This window comes from Pan paniscus, chromosome 21 (genome assembly GCF_029289425.2).
Source record: "Pan paniscus chromosome 21, NHGRI_mPanPan1-v2.0_pri, whole genome shotgun sequence".
NCBI lineage: Eukaryota > Metazoa > Chordata > Mammalia > Primates > Hominidae > Pan > Pan paniscus.
The window spans coordinates 70,078,316-70,101,026 of record NC_073270.2 but is presented as its reverse complement, the minus strand read 5'-3'; the positions used below and the strand labels follow the sequence as shown (position 1 = coordinate 70,101,026).

Below are 22,711 nucleotides of genomic sequence, written 5' to 3'. Positions count from 1 at the left end.
ACAGCAAGAAATGAAAGATCAACATGATCAAACTGATAAATCACCTCTGGAGGAGTAAGTCCCCACATCCCTTCCTCTTTCTGGCCGTTTCCTTCTTTGTTCAAGGAAGGGCCAGAATCCACGTTCCCACCTCCGATGAAGTAAAATTTTTAAAAATTCTAATGAGGATCCTCAGAAAAGTCTCTAGTACTGCATCCACAGAAAATAACCGTATATGCAGGTGTGATGATTAGTACTGTGTCAACTTGATTGGCTTGAAGGATGCAAAGTATCATTCCTGGGTGTGTCTGTGTGGGTGTTGCCAAAGGAGATGAACATTTGAGTCAGTGGACTGGGAGAGGCACACCCACCCTCAGTCTGGGTGGGCACCATCTATTCAGCTGCCAGCTCGACTAGGATAAAAGCAGGCAGAGGAACACGGAAGCACTGGACTGGCTGAGTCTTCCGGCCTCTCTCTTTCTCCCATGCTTTGCTTCCGGCCCTCGAACACAGGACTCCAAGTTCTTCGGCTTTTGCACTCTTGGATTGACACCAGTGGTTTGAAAGGGGCTCTTGGGCCTTCAGTCACAAACTGAAGGCTGCACCGTCGGCTTCCCTACTTTTGAGGTTTTGGGACTCGGACTGGCTCCCTTGCTTCTCAGGTTGCAGATGCCCTACTGTGGTACTTCACCTTGCGATCCTGTGAGTCAATACTCCTTAATAAACTCCCTTTCATATATATATCTATCCTATTAGTCCTGTCCCTCTACAGAACCCTGACGAATACAGCAGGAAGGAAAATTCAGAGATCAGTAAAGAGAGCATGAAATTATCTTAAAATATATAACTGCCAAAATAAAAAATTGGAAGGCAGAATGTAAAAAATATCCCAACAAGCACATACAATAAAAGAGAAAACATAAGCTCTTTGGGAGACTGGTCCCAGAATTTCAAGATCTAAATAACATTTGTGCTCTGAACAGATAACTGAGAATGAAAAAAAAATATTTTCTGCCCCTTAGAAAGTTGAATGTGGGAAACTTATGCCAAGAACGTTAACCGCAATCTTCAAGGCCCTATTCTCTTATGTACTTGGAGCCAGCCACTTCTCCATTTGTCCATTCCAATTTCACATTTATTAATGAAAAATAATGCCTTCTCTACATCTATTGTGAATGTCACAGAATCAAGCAGTAATACAAATATTTGCTGAAAGTAAACACATGATGTTAATAAAGAAAAAAGGTTCTTTTCTTAAGATTTTGAAAAGAACATATTCAAGAAGTGGAATCCTACACAGGATGCAGAAGCAATGCTAAGGATAAAATATCCTGACTACCTTTATTGACATGATTTGTGTTTACCAGCTCATTAAAATCTATGTTTCAAATTCCCTGGATTTTCCCAAGTTCCAGACTGGTAAAAAGTATTTTTACATACACATTTGATGCTCACATTACAAACTTAATATCTATAAACTTGAAACTTGTTTTGCACAAGTCTATGGCTTTACTACTTTTCAAGACGAAAGTCACATATTAAAATACAAACTACTCAAAAGCAAATAGTTGTCAAGAATGTGGTTTACAAGACAGATCTTACAGACAATACAGACTATATTATGATTTATCTGTTTGAAAACAGAAAGTAGTGTATTATACTGAATTCTGGTATACGGTGCGCAGGAAACTTTACTTATAATCCTTTATTTTCATAAGGTAAACACCAAAGTATTTCTCACATATATTACCACCAGATTTTTTTAAACCAAATTCCGGTTTAAAAATCACACACTGACAACACAGAAATACGAAATGCTAGGAAAAGTCTAGCATATGAAGGAAAAACATGTCTTATGCATTCTAATATAATTTTTTACAATCTAGCATAAAGGCAAATGCGGTTTTTTTAAAAATGCAGTCCATATACAATTATAGAAAAAACATTAGTCAAGCCACCTAATATAACCAATTTCACAGATAGCACTCATTTAATATAATGTCCAAAAATTTCCAAGTAAGTGTCTACGTATCAGTTAGAATAATGCCCACAAGGATCTCCAAACTACAAAATATCAGCAAGTAAATGAAAATCACACATTTCTCTTTGAAAGACTGAAGCTTGACTATGAGTTAAAAGGCAACAACTATGAACTAACTTTCTTTAAAATGACTTAAACTGTCCAATCTAGAGCAATACATGTTTCCTAGCTATACATGCAAACTGGACTGTGTGGTAAAAATGACTCAGTTACTTAAAAAAAGCAGAAAAGATCCAAAATAACCAGAGCTCAAGCTAAGCTGGTGAAACCACAGAGACACTGAAGCCCAGCAACTCCCAAGAAGCTGAGGATTAAGATTAAAAATAAACTCTGGATACTGAATCCTATATCAACACTCTGAATTTATATTTATTGTTAGTAATTTCTATTATTCTTTTCTTTGGGTAAAAAAAAATGTTTTAAAAAGAACCAATGTTTTGGAATAAGCAATGTAACTCTGATCATTCTGCTATGTGACTACCAAAAAGGCTGTTGTTCTTTTAGCCCTACCACTTGGTAAGATAGAAAGCTCTCCACACACAAGGCCCAGAGAAGGCTGATATCACAAGTCAGTGTGAGTTACACTGTTCTCATGCAATGGAGCTACTAAAATACATACATTTGCTCTTACAAAAAAATTACAAAACTAACAAATCTCTTTTTCTCCAGAATTATAAAAGATAGAATCTATGAATCAGTACTAATGTGATCACAGAAAAATAGCAAACTGAAGTCAAAAAGCACAGGCTGCCCATCATAGAGTCCCCAGTCTATTTAACATTTTCGACCTGCTCTGAGGATGGAGGGTGTCAACACCTTAGAATACCATGATGGGCTTTAAAACTGGGTAAAGAATCATCCCTAGGGTTAGGGCAAATGTAACTTCACTTATTGCTTTACACACAGGAAAAAATCTGTTTCCTTTTCCAAGATATTCTTTTAAGGATTACTTGACAGTGGTTCTTTTAAAGGTATCAAAAGATGTCCTTAAAAAAAAAAAAAAAAAAAAAAAACCCTCCTTGGAATTCTCCCGGAATTCCAGAAAGATTATCTGGCAATTCATTCCTCCACCCCATCAAAATTTTTCCTTTGAAAAATTACAACTGGCAACTCACATAAGATTTAATCAACTTACTTAAAATAAGGGAGGGCTTCTCAATAATGTTTCCCCACTAGAAAACTAAGAAATTCAGTGATACTCAGTGCCAGTAATTAAGTGGCACATATCATGAAAATTCAAACTTGGACGCAGGTGCGTCACACCCAGAAAAGATTTTATACATTTATAAGCTTGTGCTTTCACACTTTATAAGCAACACAGGTTAGTTTCCACTTCAGTTTTCATTTTTAGTGAGTACCGTGCATGTTGCATGAGGGACGGTCATCAAACAGTCTCTCTTAGGCAGACTTCAGTGTTTCGTCAGAGCCGAAAAAGAAACAGCCTTCTCTTTTTCTCTATGAAGATTCTCTCCACTTTGGGAAAACAGTCTTCTATGCAATGAAGGTCTTGTGGAACTATGTAAAGAAATCATACAACTGAATAGAATTTTAGAGGTCAATCAGCAACTAGAAGAAGAAAACCATGGTGTGGATGAGCCCAGCAGTTCCCTTCCCCACAACGTCTGCCTCCAGGTGACCCTTCAACAGCACACAGGCAGCACGAACTTCACACTCAGCAATCTGCTCTTCCTATTTCCCCCTTTCAAACAGGAGACTTATTTTTCTCTGTAATAAAGCAAGTAGTATTTCAGGGGATCTGGCAGAGGGAGGCTCAGGACCTTCTGGCGTAGGAAGTTCACTGGGGGGTCTGGCTTTGTTTCCGGCGGGGTCTTCTCTTCTTCTTCCCTCCGTTCCTCTTCCAAGTCTTCACAGCTGTTGTCATCTGAGGGGTTGGAAATCCGACTGGCAAAGACTTCTTTGTCCAAAAAGACAATCGTTTCCATTCGACGGCGGCGAACTCTCCTTCGTTTAAACCTGGGGGTGTTCTTTAGCCCGTTTCCGTTTTTGCTTACAGTTTCCTGATGAATAATCTTTTTAATGGTGCCCCGGATGGCGATGCGAGCCAAGTCCTGGAGGCTGCGAACTGCCACTGGTGCTGCAGCACAGAAGAGTGAGACACAGTCAAACGCATCAGAGTGACACCACCACAACGCCTACACACCTAAGACCCGTAACATCATTTCAATTAACTGGCAAATTTATGAATATGTTACAAGAATATGAGAGCATGCTAAGCAAATGTCAATTAGTGCTCTAATTTACAATCATATGGTACTTTTCAAAAGATATTTTCAAATGCATCAACTCTTAACTTTGAAAGGGAAAGGAAGCAATATTGCTTGGCTATATTAATCAGTGGTGGAATCAACACCTGGGTCACAATTGGTCTTCCTGACAGCCTAGTTTCATTGTTCTATTATTTGCTGTGTTCATGTGTATATTAATACCCACCTACTAGTAATAGAGTGAGTATGTCTCCAACATTCTTTTTTTGGAGACAGAGTCTTACTCTGTCACCCAGGCTGGGGTGCAAGGGTGTGATCTCGACTTACTGCAACCTCCGTCTCCTGGGTTCAAGTGATCCTCCCGCCTCAACCTCCCCAGTAGCTGGGATTACAGGCATGCGCCACCACGCCCAGCTAATTTTTGTATTTTTAGTAGAGACGGGGTTTCAACCACGTTGGCCAGGATGGTCTCAAACTCCTAACATCAAGTGATCCGCCCACCTCAGCCTCCCAAAGTGCTGGGATTAGAGGCGTGAGCCACCGTGCCCGGCCTAATATTCTTTTATCTGTTAATATTTTCATAGTTATTTACACATTGAACATTTGCTCCATTTTTATTAAAGTAGGGAAATGCAAATCCAAACATTTTTCAGAAAAAACAAAAACTCCAAAGCACACCAAGGAGAAAGAACATTTGACAATTAAAGCTCACAATTTCATGCAGGCAACATTTCTCAAAGGGAAAACTACATTAAACTGAAAATCAGCATCACTTTTCCCCTCCAGTACTCAACTTCTCCAAATAATAACAGTCTGCACTATAGGGAGAGCTCTTGTGTTGTGCACAACGTTTATTACCAAAGTCAGAAAGGCCTGCACAGAATCTCAGCATCTCCACTGTTCTTCGGAAACCCTCAAACAGGCTTGTGTCCCGGGCCCCTGGTAGTGAGTAAGTAGCACCTTCTCCCTTCAACCTTTCCTGCTTTTCTGACTCCACGGACAAGAGGTCCCTTCTCCTTTCTCCAGGACAGGCTCTGGCACTTCCTTTGTCTTCAATCCTTTCTCTTCACTCAACACCACGATCGTGCCTCTTGCCCCATCTGTGACCCGGCTCCCTCCTCAAGTACAGCCATCCTTCCTTCCTTCGTCATCTCACTCTAGACAGATTACTTCCAGAGCCACTGGGATCTGGCTGTTGCCCCAAGAGGCTGAAACAACTCCTTCCGAGGCCCTCGGGGTCCCGGCCCTCAGCTCCGGCCTCTCCAGATCTCCAAGGAGTCTGCTTGGGATAAGGAACGTGGCTCACTGCTCCCCTGGCCCAAGGCACCGCCGCTCCCTCTGACCTCCGCAGCTCTTTTCTCTTGCAGGCTCTTCCTCTTCCATCCAGCCCAGTGCTGCTCCCTAAGGTTCCAATTTCCACCATTTCACCGTCTCAGTATGACTGCTAGTCTTTGGTTTTACATCCATTCTGTGGCTTTAAATAACAGAGGCCAGCCAATAGCTCCCAAGGTTCTAATCCAGTCCGGACCAGAATCCTGAGCCTCCCACAGACCCAGGTCTACCACAGACAATGAACACCTCACATGCCCTTCCTCAGAAGGACTGTATCATTGTATGTATCACTGAATCTTCTCCACTGTAGCAGCCAGTGTCTTCGTTTTTATCTTTATCTCTCGCCTGGAAAATTTCAACAGCTTTCCACTTGTTCCTGCTTCCATTCAATCTGAAAGCTAACCCGTCCACCCCACACCACACATATCTTCACTCACACGATCCCACACCATGCATTTCCGTACTCACACGACCCACACTGCACGCCTGAACTCACGACCCCACACCGTGCACTCACACGACCCCACACCGTGCACGCCCGAACTCACGACTCCACACTGTGCACGCCCGCATTCACACGACCCCACACCGTGCACGCCCTCACGACCCCACACCACACACGCCCGCACCCTCACGACCCCACACGATGCACGCCCACCCCCACCGCACACGCCAGCACCCATGACCCCACACCACGCACACCCACACAATTACCCCACACTGCAAATGTCCACACATGACCCCACATTGCGCATGTCCGCACTCTCACGACCCCACACCACACACGTCTACACTCACTTTGACCCCATATTGTGCAGGTCTAAACTTAACACACCCCACACCACGCATCTACACTCACATGACTCCATATCACGTATGTCTACACTCACAGAGTTTTCTACTCCACTGTCTTTACCAACATGAATTTACTAGTATAGGAAACCGGCCCAGGAAAAGAAAAGTTGCAAGTAACTCAATGGGTCACTTCAGAAACTCTAAAAGCATCACATTACTGTTGATCATCTAACACTCTCTTCAAAGCCATCTCCTCAAAACAAGCATCCAAACTGCCCACCACATTGTCATGATTCTTCATCGGCCAGACGAACCCCACAGGGAACGGCTCATTTCAACCAGACCCTCAAAAAGTCTCATAAATACCCCGAAGATGCCCCTGCCTTCCCAAACTCTGCTAAGGCTCTGGAAGCTGGTGCCCTCCCCGCCAAGGGTGGCAGTTACTTAAAAGGTTATTCTGGTGAGACTTTCAGAGCACGCATTTGACAGATTCACCCTCCACCCGACGACAACCAGGCTTATCCAGGATACACAGGCACTGTATCTTTTATTTAAAGCATCTGCTAGCTCTCCCCGGCCTACATGATAAACCCAATTCTAACCTACATACCAGTAGCTTCTCCCATCAGTCCTAACTCTGACTACACGGGGAACACGCATTTTCACTTCTGTCCCGCCACTGCTGGTACTTTTCTCCCCTTTCTTCTCTCTTTAGGGAACTCCCTTTTGCCCTTGAAGGCGAAGCACAGACATCACCCTCTGCCAAACCTTCCCTAATTAACCGTTTTGCATGTCCTATTGTTGCTCATTATCAAATTTCAAGAACCGTGTCTAGTTCTTAGAACCTGTACTTAGTAGAGACCAAAGCAAAGTGTAATCATTTCATAGATGATTCCTAATAAATCAAAAAACCTTTCTGGAAGAGATTTGCCAAAATGTAAAACTTTTTGCAAAACTTTTTTTTTTTTGTAAGACTATGCAAAACTTTTCCCTTCCTATTATTTTTTGCATTTTCCAAATTTTCTAAATGATCAGAGAGCATCCTGATAGTTTTATTTTAAATAAAATCAATTGGAACTCTCATTTCTGTGTGAGCCGTTTAAATTTTAAAACATTAGGAGGTTTTGCTGTCGTGCTGGCCCTGGTATCAGTTCCTTGCTCAGTTTGCATCCTGAAATAGTGAAACACAAAGGCTCGGCTGTGTAAGGTTCCACGGAAAGTCTCCTATCCACACCCCAGCAGATCAGCTGGAATGTGTTCTCTACCCTTGTCTACCCATGAGGCAGCAGGCGCTTGGCGCCCTGGGGAGCAGAAGCCCCATGACTCTGTAGGAGCCCTCTGGCTGATGGCTCTCTCTGTAAGCCCCTCCCAGTGGAGGCGGCAAATAGGCTAAGTCTCCCACATGGCAAAATGAGCTCCCTTTTATGTGCGTCCTCGGCTTTCAATGGAGTGACTGGCAACAGCTCTTTGTAGATTTAAAAGACGGCTAAAATAACCTGAAATAGGTTAAAAATAGATTATAATTTTTATAATGCCTGAAATTGCTTGTAGAATTTTACAGTTTCAGCATGGGAGTGGTGCTTTTTAATATCAAAAGGTTCGTTGTAAATTTTGTTTCCTTTTAAAATCTAACCAGACAGAAAAGATCTAAAAGATAAAATAAGTAAAGATTGGTATACTTACGTAACTGGACAAGTCTTGATTTTCCTGACTCTGAATGGCAGGGCTGGATCAGAGGAGCAAAAGAAACAGCAAGAATCTTTTTGGTTTCCCAAGCTGAAGGACCTGTGCGTGTTATCTTAGTCAACTATCCCAGAGACAAAATGAGAATATTCAAAAGAATTGGCTACTATTTAGCTCATATTTAATCATTCCTATACATACTATAAAAATACATAGAAATGCTTACAATAAAATGAAATATCTTGACATATGGACCCCTAATGTGACGTGCCATGAAGTACATCTACCTTATGAATATTCCTGCAAAGATGCTTAACCTGAATATATTCAGGCCCTAGGCCTAACTTCTGTTTACAGAAACTATATATTATAGAGAAACTAGTTATAGGATAGCAAGAGGAAACAACCACATAGACAGTGTGGGGATTCTTATAAGACAATGCTCTAGCACTCTCCAAAAAAGTCAATACTGAGGGTGAAAAGGGGGTCTGTCCTAAAGCAAAAAGTAATTACAGATACGTTAACAACCAACTGAATCCTGACCTGTTGTTATTGGGAGGGTGGCTAAGTCCTGATAGGCACTGTAGTAACAGATACTGTTACAGAATCCCTGTTACTTTTTTAAATGCAAACTTGTCATCTTGGATGCCTGGGCAATTATCCTCATGCTTTGGAGACAAATACTGAAGTGTTTAAATGAGCCTTGCCCTGATATCACCCCCACGAAAGCACCGGAATCTGGTGGCTTAACACACTCCAGTGTAGGCCATCAAAACATTTCTTTTGAATTAAAGTATTAGGAGCACCAGAGACCACAATGAGACATGACCCTCTGTGTGCTCTGTGTGGCTGGGTCAGTCTCCAAGTGGCCTACACAGGTCACAAAGCTATTTCTGGTCAGTTCTTTTATGCTATGATTATATGCTGGCCTTTTCTAAAAATATCTAAGTCAGTAAATCCTCTAAAAACTAAGATTCTATGTCATGAATCTTATAACTAAAAGGATCAAGTCGCCACGTACTAAGTAAATATCAACAAACATTCTTGTATACCAGCAAAACATGTTTATTTAAACATTTTTAAAAGAATTTCTAGTTATAATGAAAAACAAGTATTTCAATAGAATCAATAAATGATGTATAAAACCTTCAATAAAACTATATAAACCCCTATTTCATACTCTAGATAAGCAGATGAAACATTGTAAAGATGGCCGCAATCCTCAAATTATCGAGATGATACAATTCCAATAAAAAATCCAATGCATTTTGTATAGCAACAAAGATCTGTAATATCACTTGTATAAGCAAAGACATTGAAAACAATATTCTGCCAGCTGTGACGGCTCATGCCAACAACTCTGGAGGCTGAGGTGAGGCAATTGCTTGAGGCCAGGAGTTTGTGATCAGCCTGGGCAACACAGTGAGAGCCCGTCACTAAAAAAATAAAATTAGGCCGGGCGCGGTGGCTCACACCTGTAATCCCAGCACTTTGGGAGGCCGAGGTGGGCAGATCATGAGGTCAGGAGCTCTGAGACCAGCCTGAACAACATGGTGAAACCCTGTCTCTACTAAAAATTCAAAAATTAGCTGGGTGTGGTGGCACGCACCTGTAATCCCAGCTACTCAGGAGGCTGAGGCAGGAGAATCGCTTGAACCCAGGAGGCCGAGGTTGCACTAAGCTGAGATCGCGCCACTGCACTCCAGCCTGGGCGACAGAGCGAGACTCCGTCTCTAAATAAATAAATAAATAAATATTTAAAAAATAAATTTATCTGGGCATGGCAGCACGTGCCTATAGTGCCAGCTACTTGGGATGCTGAGGCGGAAGGGTCACTTGAGCCCAGGAGTTTGAAGTTACAGTGAACTATTATCATGCCACTGTACTCCAGCCTGGATGACAGAGCAAGATCTCATCTCCAAATTTTTATTAAAACGATTAAAACCTCCTAATTTTTATTATTTGTGTTTTCCTAGTTCTTTGTGACTGGGAGACATTCTTCTTGGTGACCAATTCATGTCTGATTAATCTGTTCATTTACTATAAACTATTTTTCCCAGTGAAATACAGTAACACAGACAAACAAGCATGACCAAACAGCAAACTTGGACAAGACTCTCACTAGGCAAAGGATTCCTGTCAAATGCATAACATCAAGGCATGTAACAATTAGACTAATGATGAGAATAGAATGACTCTAATTATTTTATATATAATTCTAACAGCAGAACAATTATAGATTAACAATTAGAATTAAAACTCAGAACAGCTGGGGGGAAGGAGAAGGGGAAGGAAGAGGGAGGTGAGGGGGAAGGGACAGGAGAAGGAAAAAGAGAGAGACAGAGAAGGAAGGTGGAGAAAAGGGTTTCACGTGCAGGCTCTGAAGCACCCACCTGAGTCAGCTTCTGGCCCCAGCTAGGGCATGTGCGTGACCCGGCATCTCCCTCACCTGTCCCTGCCTCTGTTTCCTCATTTGTGAAATGCAGGAAATTGTTAAAAGAGTAAGTATCCGTACACTGCCCAGAACAGACCTTGGCACACAGTGTGCAGAAATGTCAGTTATGAAGGGAATCTGACCTTCTCTTCCAGTGGCATGACAAGGATCCCTCCCACTTTGAGAAGATTCTTCATGTACTCTTCATGCTCTTTCTGCACGCCAGCCCCACAGTATACACGATCATACTGAGAACAATCCGGAGAAATCTCCAGGCAATTCCCAGTAACAAAGGAAGGTTCACAGAAGTCAAACCTGGAAGTAAAAAATGCTTCCTGCAACTAAAAGTATCACATTGCAACAAGTCTATACAGTAAATCTATGCTAACCACAGGTTAAAATCCCACAGCAATGTAACACAGTTTACAGTGTGAGGAGCTGGAAGAAAAGAATTACAAATGTCCAAGAATTACTTCCAAAAAGAATTATACTATACAACTAGAACTCTAGAAATACCAAACAAAATAGTATGAAAGTGAATATCAAAAGTTTTATCCAAATTTCACACAATCTCCAGTCGCTGCTGTCTCTGTCATCTTCTTATCATCTTATGTAAGATCTATTAATACTACACGAGTGAGATGTGGGGGTGGTGAAACTGCACTTGGTGTTTCTAAAAATTTTAATCCCTAAAATAAGAACTTTAATGCCTTATTTTAAAATGGCAAAAGCTAGTTATATATACTGTTTAGAGACAAATGCAACAATTTTATTTTAGGAAAAACTAGGTGGTAAACAGTTGTCTTCAACAGGAAACATGAATATTGAGCAAATGAACACCTTATGTATGTGTAACAGTTTGAAATACCCTAAAACCCTCAAAACACAGAATCTTTTCTGAAAATTAGAACAGGAACATAGAATCATCCCACCACAGTTTAATTATGTTTCCTACCACATGATTTCTTTCTATCTGATCAAAACTTTGTAAAATTACAATTCACATTATCTGAGCCAATGGATAGTATTTCATCTTACTTGTCAAAACTATCACTTGTTCTGATGAAGAAGTCCAGTTTCTGCTTTGCATACTCTATCACATCTGAGTGAAGTTCCACCCCATGGTTCACACCAAAAGGACCTAAAAGGTTTAAGAATAAGAAAACATGTAGAACCAGAGCAAGAACTCTTGCTCATCTGTTCACTTCTACCAACTGTAACACGTCTGACTTAACATGTGTAACTACAGACATTCACAAAGTTTTGAAGTCTCATCACAGTATCACGGCTCACCACATCGTAAATACTTGAGGCCTGGGCTTCTCTGCTCACAAACTTTTCAAGAATCATTTGAAAATGGAGACAAACCAAGTGTTCAAGTCTTACTAATGAACTAAAGAAGAAACATGTATTTGCAAATGGAACTGACACAGGCCTCACCTGTTTGTCCAGAGGTAACATTTAAGACGATTCTGTTTTCCCTGAAAAGTTGCCCAAAACACTCAGATGTGAGCATTATAATATTCACAAAACAGGGTTCAATCACCATCATTAAGATAAAACTATGCTTCCAAGTCACAATGAAACATTTTTATATCAAAGGATATTTATCAGTAATTTGAAATACAACTGAGAAATGTTACAAGTCCACTTAATGATGACAGTGCTCCCCCGATATAAAACTGCCCCTACGTTAACTGGGAACACAGTATTGACACTCAACTTAAATGGGTCTCTCTGTTGCGGGAATCCACTTACACGAAGGTAAAAATCGGGCAAAATTCATCTTTGCCAACAAAGGCAAAACGGTCATCACCTTTCTGGAAGATGCAACACTGGTGAACTTTCTAGGAGGAGGAGGGGGCATGGGAGCCTTTTGGGGTGCTGATTCAACTCTGCATCTTGCTGTGGGTGGAGTTTATATGGCGGTGGATGCATATGTAAAAGTCCACCAGAATTCACACTTCACACTTGTTCATTTACTATGGGTAAGTTACACGTCAACTTTTTAAATCTACATGTAAAAAGCACAAGGCACGTAGGACTTTACTTGGTAGACAGATATACTACAGTGATCATGTAGCACTGGACCCTACAATCTAACAGAAATGCTGAGAAATGGGCAACCTTCTGTGCATCCCACACCTTTGCACCGTGTGGGCCCTCCTAGTACAACAGCCACCAGCCCAGGCCAAGGCTTCCCTGGCCCCCATTTGGACAACTGTACCTGCTGCTCTTTTCTCTCCACGTATTTCATACACAGAGCTGCTGCTAAAACATTACCTCGTCAAAATACACCCTACCTGAGAGTTCCCCTTTTCACTGTTTACAACATCAAATCCTGAATTACTCTGAACGTCAAGACCTTCTGACAACTCCGACTTCAATTCCCGACTCTGCCAGAGACCAAAAATAGCGCTTGATTTTTCCCACTCATCTTATTTTCACTGACCCCTCACCTTCACTATCAAACACTTAATAAGCAGTTAATTCTAATAACAGATATGAGATATGGTTCCTATTCCCAAGAAGCTTAACACCAAACAGTAGTAACACAAATACCTCGACCCACCTGCTTAATACAAAGATGACTAGCAGGGGAGGAGGACACAGGGTGGCCGGGGGGTGTCAGGAACACGGCACCTGGGACTCAGCACTGGAGCACGGCACGAAACCAGAGCAGCGAGGCCCCCCTGGCAGAGCCGCTCCTAGGTCTGCCCTGCTTCCGAATCACCCAGCACTTTTCAGGTAGGTGACTTATGAGCCACCATCTCTTAGTAGCTACTGTATTCTCCCCTGGTTGATGACAAACAAAGGTAAGGACAGCCCTGAGCAAAGGGCAGAGGAGCCCACAGAGCAAGCACAGGAACAGGGCTGACCCAGGATGCCGCTCAGGCCATGCGAAAGGCAGTCGGGGGTCACAGTAAAGAACTCCGTCAGATGAGAGACCCACATCCACAGGCGCTGGGAAGCCAATGGGTTTCACTCTGGAGTGCTCTGCACAAAGTGCTCTTAAGCTTGAATAAAAGCTGCAGCATCTGGAGACACAGCCAAGACACGCATCCATGACAGCAAACCCTGAAGTCACTTCCTTCAACTGCATCAAAGCAGCATGTTCCATCCATTACAGCAGAAAACAGGCCCTTCCTTCCTTCAGACCTCTCTCCTCCCAAAATCCAATGAAATTTCCAGTAAACAGGGGATTCAGGAAAGAAAAGCAACCGTATCAAGTTGGAAGGCCTTTCCTTATAACTTCTAGGGGATGCCAAGTACGGCAAGGCCATTTCAGGCTTACTTTTTTTTTTCTTTTTGAGATGGAGTCTGGCTCCGTTAGCCAGACTGGAGTGCAGTGGCACCATCTCTGCTCACTGTAACCTTCGCCTCCCAGGTTCAAGTGATTCTCCAGCCTCAGCCTCCTGAGTAGCTGAGATTATAGGTGCGCACCACCACACCCAGGTACTTTCTTATACTTTTGGTAGGGACAGGGTTTCACCACGTTGGCCAGGTTGGTCTTGAACTCCAGACCTCAAGCCATCTGCCTGCCTCGGCCTCCCAAAGTGCTGAGATTACAGGCGTGAGCCACCGCGCCCGGCCATTTCAGGCTTACTTTAAGTCATCTTTTCCTAAGCATTTTGGCTCTTTTCTATAGTATTTCTAATCTAGTCAGCTTGATCACCTATTTCTCCCCAAGGTTCTACCTTAGCTATAGCTCCTATTTTTCAGCTACGTTGGAGGAAATCACAATTCCCAAATTCAAAAATGATAAATAATCTGGGCACTGTGTTCTCTTCTCAAAGCACAGGGATCACAACAGTCTCAATCGAAGAGAAGTTACGGTCAAAAAGCATTATAAAAATCTACACACTTTTACACCTGAAGGTAGCAATCTATAGCATAAAGCCAAAATAATCGGTCTCAAAACTTCACCAAATTCCAATTTATACAGACTTAGAAAAAAAAACAAAATTATCATTCCATATCCACAAAAATCAATTATAGACGGGGTCTCACTGTCACCTAGGCTGGAGTGCAGTGGTGCAATCATAGCTCACTGCAGTCTTGAAGCGATCAAGCAATCCTCCGACCTCGGCTTCCCAAAGGGCTGGGATTACAGGCATGAACCACCAAGCCAAGCCACATTCCTGATGTTTCTTTCACAACCATATACAGTCCACCCATAAATCCTGTCAGTTCTAACAGGATTTAGAAAAAATACAGACTCCAGCTTCTCTGCACTGGTTTCATCCAGCGTCTTCTCAGCCAGCTTTGCCTCAGCAGCCTGGCCCCTGCTTCCTGTTTAGAGTAAGGTTTTACAGTACAGATCAGCTCCTATCACCCCTCTGGCAAAACCTTTCCACCTTACTGAGTTAAAAACAGATGCCTTCCCCGCCCCTCACAGCATTTTGCACCAAGTGATGTTTTTCCTTAGTTATCTGCTATTATTAAAAATAGCCATATTTCCATGTGCAGTCTCACAACTCATTTGTTTGGAAAATAGGCTAAATAGCTTCATAGTGAAATCCCTTCATCCCTGAAACTAATTTAAAAATCTACAGGTATTACTCTTAGTATTAAAACAAAAAAGTAGGCCAGGCATGGTGGCTCATGCCTGTAATCCCAGCACTTTGGGAGGCTGAGGTAGGTGGAGAGCTGGCGCCCAGGAGTTTGAGACCAGCCTGGGAAACATGGCGAGACCCCATCTCTAAAAATCATTTAAACATCAGCCAGGGGTGGTGGTGCGTGCCTGTGGCCCTAGGTACTCAGGAGGAGTTGCTGGATCCCGGGAGGTCAAGGCTACAGCGGGCCTTGCTGGTGTCACGGCACTCCAGCCTAGACGATGGGGCACGACTCTGTCAAAAAAAAAAAAAAAAAACCAACAAAACAAAAACTGCTTAGAAGTACTCCGAAAGGACTTTCAAGTTAATTACCATCGATTTAGAGAAGGAGTGACAAGGAAGAATGAGTGATAAAATTAAATCGAGAAATCACAGTGGGGTCAAGATTTACACAACTGTCTTTATCCTCCGCTGCCCAGAGGGCAGGTGCGCAGTACAGGCTGTGGCAGCACAGGAAGAGGGGACAGAGAACAGGAGAGGTCCCTCTGGAGAATCCGGGGCCCATGAGATGCATGCAGGCCTTCCTCCCTCATCCCTCTATCCACCACCCAGTGATGTGTCAACGTCAGATAACTACTGGGAAGGCTGCGGTCTCGACCCAGGCAGGCCATTAGCAGACGACATTTTCTGTCAAAGGAGATGCCTCCTTCCCTGAGACAGATGAGTTTTCAGACTCTCCTTCCACACTTACCTAGAATGAGGCCCACCATGGAGCTGAGATACCCAGTGCCACTGCCCAGGTTCAGAAACGAGAGTCCAGGCTGCAGATCTAGGGCTTCCATCACCTCCGAGTAGATGCACGGGGCTGAGAGGTGAATGTTTCCATGCTTCCATGCCAAGTCTTTATAAGCATTTTCTTTAAATTCTTCAAGATAATAGTCTGCACGATCGATAGCTCTGAAAGCCTGCTCTACCAGTTCAGTCCGGATATACTGTGCTTCTTTCAAATTATCTATCAGCTCATCATTGTCTTCACCAGCACTCACAGCACCGCCCATGTTCAAGATTACACTTAGGCAATACTATAATTAAAAATGTTTAAAAAGAGCGATTTATGTTAAAGGTAAGAGCAGAACAATAGAAGTTCTAAACAGATACCAATTTGAAATTCTGAATTCTGAAAATAATAGATTATCTTTTGTCAACACCCACCTCATCCCCTGCCCCACCCAGAGATGCCAGATTTAGAAGGAAAAAAAATCCCAGTTCAATTGGAAATTAAGGTAAACAACAATACTAAAAGTTATTTGACGTTTATTTGAAATTCAAATTTAGGCCGGGTGCGGGGGGTCAGGACTGTAATCCCAGCACTTTGGGAGGCCGAGGCAGTTGATCACCTGAGGTCAGGAGTTCAAGAACAGCCTGGCCAACATGGTGAAACCCTGTCTCTACTGAAAATACAAAAATTAGCCAGGCATGCTGGTGGATGCCTGTAATCCCAGCTACTGGCGAGGCTGAGGGAGAAGAATCGCTTGAACCCGGGAGGCAGAGGTTGCAGTGATCAGAGCTCGTACCACTGCACTCCAGCTTGCGGAACAGAGCAAGACTCTGTCTCAAAAAAAAAAAAAAAAGAGAAAAAAAAAAAACTTTAGGTGGTGTCCTATATTACATCCGGGAATTCTATATCCCCAACATACACAAAAGTACCCACCCAAGTCAAGCAATCCATTTGACCTGCTGATTTGGATATTCTGATGTTCAAATTTTAGACAAAAACAGCAAGAAAACACTCTTCCCAAATGGAACGTACTGTGACAAATACCTTTTTCTAACAAATGCAAAATCAGCTTCCTGGCTAAAGTTTAAGTGTAGGAGGGGCTGCTACCAGAACTTCCTACAGCCCCTTCTCAATTGCATGATACGCAGCTTTCCCAGCTCTTTAAAAATAACAACTACTTGTCTTACCTTCTCCCAACCCGCCTTCAAGAAGAAAAAGCGCAGCACGTGTCACCTCTGAGCCTAACTATTAAAATACAGGGTAGCTTCATCTAATTCACAAGAAAACACTTTTTCATGCGGAGAAGCCTTACTCTTCTTAAAACTACAAAAATATCCTTTCCAATTTTATACTTACCCCATGTAACTTTTTCAAAGTAACTGCTTTAACTTCACATAAAATGGTAATGCTTTACAAAACACCAGATACAAATTGTCAGGGAAAAAGACCACCAGACCTCATGAAGACATTTTCTGAAATGAACACAACCTTTTTAACAACTTGTTATAATTACGATGAAGTTTATACTTGCTTTCCTCCTCACATTCCTCTGGATTTCTAACAGTAGAATGAGGATCGTAAAGAAATACTGTGGGGTGGCGAGGGGCCTGGGGCGGATTTCATACACACCCACGTACACAACTGGAGACAGCGGTGGGAGGTTTTCCCAGGAATGAAAATAATCACATAGTTTCTTACAAGTGAACAAAAAGTGTGAAGGGTATAGCTTAACACAAATTCTCTTCTATTTTTATGGTGGAACACTCAATCTTCACACTCAAGATTTCAGAGCTGAATATTAGGTTTTGCAAATCAATAGGATGGTCCAGTCATTAAATTTTCACACCCTTTTTGAATTTTTTGAATTGTTTCGGAGCCCTTGTTAGATTACGGTCCACAGCCAGCTGACTTAGACTTAGATGGAATTAAGTCCTAATGAGGTCAACTTTAATCCTGGATAAGCCACTCAGTTCTGAGGCTGCACCCTAGCCTACCACAGTCATCTTAAAATTTGGGTCAGTGGTTAAAAGCGGAATCATGTGTTTGGATGCTTAAGGGTCTATTTAGGAAAAGAGCTGGAAAATCGCATACCGTACTCAGTCAAAGCCACCTCTTCACCCAGAAGCCTGTATATAATGTTCCAACATTGTCTCAATGCCACATCTCTAGAAGGTAACCTCAAACTGTATGTTGGATAGGTTTCATTTTCCACTAAGTAACTATCACTTATTTTGAACTCTGCCTTAATTTGAAAGTTCAGACAGCTTTTTAGTAAAAACAAGCACCTTTTTCCAGGTACCACCTGCCAGTCATGGCCTCATTTACACTTCACAACATTAAGAAGCAAATTGGAGCTGGCCGGTTAATTTGTTCATCATCACATAGCCAGTTTGTGAGGAGGGGGCTGCATTCAAACCCAGGACTGTATGGCAAAAGGCCTGTGTTTTTAATACCACACCAATGCAGCTTTTAAAAATACTCAAGACAGCAACGTTCTTTACCACACAACACACCGGTAACCTTTTGACGATGGGGTAACCCTATCTATACCTATTGCCATTGGTAGGATCCATGTGAATAGCTGTGGGGTCTGATATTTATTACCATCTTTGTCCGGTAATCTAACACTCCCTCGCACTGAAAACCATCGATATGATCAGTCATGATGTCACCAAAAACACCGACAACAAAGCTCTTCGCCAAACCAAATCCTATCATTTTCACCCAGATTCTACAATCTGGTCAAATCCAATTTTTCAAAGTAAAAGTGTAGAATCATTTTTAGAACGCTGCACTCGATGATACTGTGCACATTGTCTGCTGTAATTAATCCTTAATATAATTCACTACTCTGTGGTAACTAGCAACAGTCCATAACAACCTGGCTGCTCCTTACAATGCGAACTGCCAGGGCACATGAAGAACACTTGCTGAGTGGCGACAGGCATGGGAAGGTCTCAGAACTGACACCTGAGTTGTGATTGTGGCTGTGTCAACACAAGCATGAAGCTATGGTAGTGGGGTTTTGGGAGGCGACATACGGAAGATCACATTCCAACTTGGATGTCACTTCTTTAGGGTAATATGGACAAAGTAATTCACTGTGGAAGATGAGTGGGGAAAAGGACCCAAAGCCACATCTCCTTTGGGCAGAATGATCAAACAAACACACAAACAGATTTCTCACCTTGAAAACCAGAACTCTTACAAGCAATGCAAAGGGACTTTTTTCAAATACAGATGGTCTCCGACTTCAGATGGTTCGACTTCAGGTTTAACGATGTGTTTACTGGGATGCGACCCCACCGTAAGTCGGGGAGCACCTATACTTGAAAGGCTGTCACATGTACACTATTAACGGGCCTAACAAAAGCCAGACCAGTGGTACATGTTGGAGACAATGCCTACTAAATACACAGAGAAGCTTTCTAACAAATGAAGTTGCAATGAATGAAAGGAGCTCTTGATAAGCCCAGCCAAGTTCCACTGGAGGTACGAGCTGGGGTGGCGCAGGGAGAAAGGCCCTGGATCGGTCACCTCTGAGGTCTCCTCTCATCACCTGAGTGCAGGGCTCTATTTCCCCCAAGCATGGCCACAACAATTTCTGAGTTGCTTACAGGCACCTCAACTTCACTCATTCTTGAATGACAGTCTATCAAACGCCCAGATAGGAGCTGTTTAGCCATTCCCTTGAGAAGAAAAATGAAAACTATTCTAGTCACACGAGTAAAGAGGGGGTGGATAAAGAGGGCGTGGATATTTAGGTGACTTATTTGAGGTGCAACGCTGGAGCAAACATTCATTTAGGAGACACGTCCCTCTCACAAAAACAAAACAAAGGCCCGAAGCTCAGGCAAGTTCTCCTTCCTCCAACTAACAAAGATCTCTTTCCATGCGTGAACTGAAGTCCCAGTGCTCTGCTCCAATTCTCACTATCTCCAAGGCACGGGGCGGGGGCGGGGGGGGAGGGGCGCAACTATTTTTTTTAAAAATCCTGTCATCTTCTGAAAGGGTCCAAGGCAGACTTTGTTCTAAACCTTAGCTCTTGGCTTGCCTTGGAATTGCAAACGTTTCCCACTTGGGAAGTCAAAGACAAGCTGCAGGTCTGGATTAACCAGACCCAAGAGTGTGAGTGAGCAACGGGCACCGGGAGAGACCGACGGGAAACCGCGAGCGCTCGGAGAGAGAAACGCGGGGCGCCCTGGGGGCCGCTGGGGGGAGGTGAGGGTGCCCGAGGTGGGGAGGAGCGACGCCCCCAGAGGAGCGCTCCGGGCGCAGGGGTGCCGAGGGTGGGGAAGGAGGAGGGAAGGGGCCGAGGGGACACACCACCCGCTCGCCGCAGGCCGGACCGAGGGGCGGCGGCGGCGGCGGCGGCGGCGGCTCTACCTCCAGGCTCGGCCGGCCGACGGGTTCGGACCGCCTGGGCTGCCACCTGCAGCTCCTCGGGCGCGTCCCTCGTGTGTCCGCGGCCGAGCAGCGCCGCTCCAACCTCGGCCGCCGTAAACATCCGCCGCCGCCGCCGCCGCCGCCTCTGCGCCTGCGCACCACGGCCTGACTGCGCATGCGCCGCGGGCCTGGCGCTTAAAGGGGTGATGGCGGCGCAGGGCGGGCCCCACTCCCCTGGGCTGCCTGCGTCCGCCCGCCCCGCTGAGAGCTCGCTGAGCCCTAGGCCGGGTCCGAGTCTCGTGGGCGCGCCGTCCGCGCAGTGCCCAGCCAGGACGGAGCCCGCACAGGCTGCCTCAGAAGCCCTCCCTGAGGGTCACCTGAGACGCCTTTGCTGACCCACGGCTGGGGGCGTTCCGCATCTCCAGGGTTCCCTGCGGCTGCTGACTCGGGGCCGGCGCTGCCCTCGGGCGGCCTCCCAGCACCAAGCACAGCCGCCCTGGGACCCCCGCCCTGCCACGCGGACGGCCACCCGGCCCTGGGGCCCTCCTACCCAGCCGGCTTTGTGAAAGGAAGATATCCTGGGCCCCCAAGATCACTAAGGAAAACTCCAGCAGGAAACTGCTTAGGGCAAGCCTGCTTCCCATTCCATTCAAAGTCACTCCTCTGCTCACTGAGATAGATACATATCTGATTTGCCTCCTTTGGAAAGGCAAATCAGAAACTCAAAAGAATTTAACCGTTGGTGTCTCACCTATCTGTGACCTGGACGCTCCCTCCCCGCTTGGAGTCTTCCTGCCTTTGCTTCAAGTTGTCCCGTCTTTCCAGACCGAACCAATGTACTTCTTACATGTATTGATGGATGTATCATGTCTCCCTAAATGTATAAAACCAAGCTGTGCCCCGACCACCTTGGGCACATGTCGTCAGGACTTCCTGAGGCTGTGTCTCGGGCGCGTCCTCACCCTTGGCAAAATAAACTTTGTAAATTAACTGAGACCTGTCTCCCATTTTCTGGGTTCACACAGCCCATTGCCCAAACTTCGCGTGGGGCTTTGCAGATGGGCTGTAGCTGCAGAACCCTTTCTTCAAGCACAGCCATGCAAGCCGCCTCATATGTGCAAGTGCCAGCGCCAAGTGGGCCTGGGTCTCCGGTCCCCGCCTCCCTCCTAACTCGGCATTCCTCCCCAGACCCTGGAGCTCCACTTAGGAGCAGAGTTTGAAAACCAAAGGCCGGTGCCTTCACCACGTTATGTGGTCCCAGGGAGACCTCACTTCTCTTGTTGATCCATGGTCCTGGATCCACGGACCTGAGGTGGCCCACCACCTCATGACCTTCATGGGGCTCTCAGTGTCCTTCCACCTGAGAGCTTGTGGTTATTTGTGACTGTTTCAAATTACAGAAGCCCTGGAGTCATCCTTGACTCTCCTCCTACTGCCAGGGGACACGTCCTCCATACATCCCTCCTTGCCCTGTCCCAGCTCCCCTCACCTCTCCCCACCCCTCCCACCATTCCCCTGGGCTCTGGCGAGTGGTCCTCCTAAAACAGTGTGATCACATCACTGCTGTCTTCAGAGACTCCCTTTGTTCCTGGACCCAACTGAGGGTCGGGCTACTACTTCTCCTGGCCCAATAACAATATGCAAATGAGCTGGAGAGTAAGAGGGGTTTTATTTCTGTAACCGGTTACAAGGAGAAGGCCTGGAAATTATCACCACACCAACTCAAAATTACAAAGTTTTCCAAAGCTCGTATACCTTCTAAGCTATATGTCTACATGTAAGTGTGCATTCATCTACAGACATAAGTGATTAACTTCTTTTAATCTATGACTAAGGTTGAAGTCCTGAAGACCCTCTTCTGGAGCCTCAGTAAGTTTACTTAATCTAAATGGGTCTAGGTGCTGGGGTGATTACCCTTATCTTGTCTCCTGCTAAATCATAATGATATGAGGAATTCCTTTAGACCCCCATAAACTTGTTTGTGGAGGCCTGGGGAGTTTCTTCAGATCCCTAATACAACTTGTTTAATCCTAAAAAGGGTCCTGTTAAGAGTTCCTTCGTTATCTTGTCATGCTTCAAGGCCCAGGAAGAGCCTAGGCAAAACTCTTGGTGGGCTCTTTGTTACATTCCAACCTTTGTATAAGGGCATTGGCTCAATCAGCTTTTAATGTTTAACCTGGCTACTCAGTCCGTGCTGGGACAGCTGTAATGGAGGCCTGCGTTAGTGAGACCCGGCCTGCCACAACTTCAGACTCTTGCTTGGTTTTCCAAGGTGTCTCCACCGTTCCCCTCCACATCAGCTTCCACTACCATCAGCATTCATAACCCTTCACAGGGTATATACTGAGCACTCTACATGGGTTATTTCCATGAAATAGGTACTAGTATGACCTCCAAGAAGAAAAGTGGACCGTGACATCAGGAGCTGGCCTGGCACTCAGATCGAGGCCATGAGGTCTCCTGTTGGACATAAATAATTTTGTAGAGGAGCACCATCATGAT

At 44.4% G+C, this 22,711-nt stretch overlaps 1 protein-coding gene across 5 annotated transcripts; it reads right to left on the bottom strand.

Moving 5' to 3' along the window:
* Window positions 1-1,281: 1,281 nt before the first annotated feature.
* On the bottom strand, window positions 1,282-20,368 carry PCMTD2 (protein-L-isoaspartate (D-aspartate) O-methyltransferase domain containing 2). Of its 5 annotated transcripts, none has more exons than XM_034952149.2 (6): window positions 20,210-20,368; window positions 15,797-16,127; window positions 11,528-11,630; window positions 10,633-10,804; window positions 8,056-8,179; window positions 1,282-4,115 (listed from the first exon to the last, which is right to left on the bottom strand). In XM_034952149.2, the coding sequence occupies exons 2-6, from the start codon at window positions 16,101-16,103 to the stop codon at window positions 3,736-3,738; spliced, it is 1,086 nt and encodes a 361-aa protein (XP_034808040.1). In that variant the 5' UTR covers window positions 16,104-16,127; window positions 20,210-20,368; the 3' UTR covers window positions 1,282-3,735. The 5 variants fall into 5 exon arrangements, with proteins under 5 accessions (XP_034808040.1, XP_034808042.1, XP_034808041.1 ...); XM_034952151.2 differs by having other exon boundaries at window positions 8,056-8,098; XM_034952150.3 differs by having other exon boundaries at window positions 20,150-20,365.
* Window positions 20,369-22,711: the final 2,343 nt, after the last annotated feature.

What these genes read in the sequence shown, in the direction of transcription:
- PCMTD2 (XM_034952149.2), bottom strand. Translation starts at nt 16,103, where the DNA reads ATGGGCGGTGCTGTGAGTGCTGGTGAAGACAATGATGAGCTGATAGAT. An exon ending in CATGGTGGGCCTCATTCTAG is followed by an intron (nt 11,631 to 15,796) that starts GTAAGTGTGGAA and finishes TAAACCTTTTAG; the next exon opens with GTCCTTTTGGTGTGAACCAT. An exon ending in ACAAGTGATAGTTTTGACAA is followed by an intron (nt 10,805 to 11,527) that starts GTAAGATGAAAT and finishes TTTTACTTCCAG; the next exon opens with GTTTGACTTCTGTGAACCTT.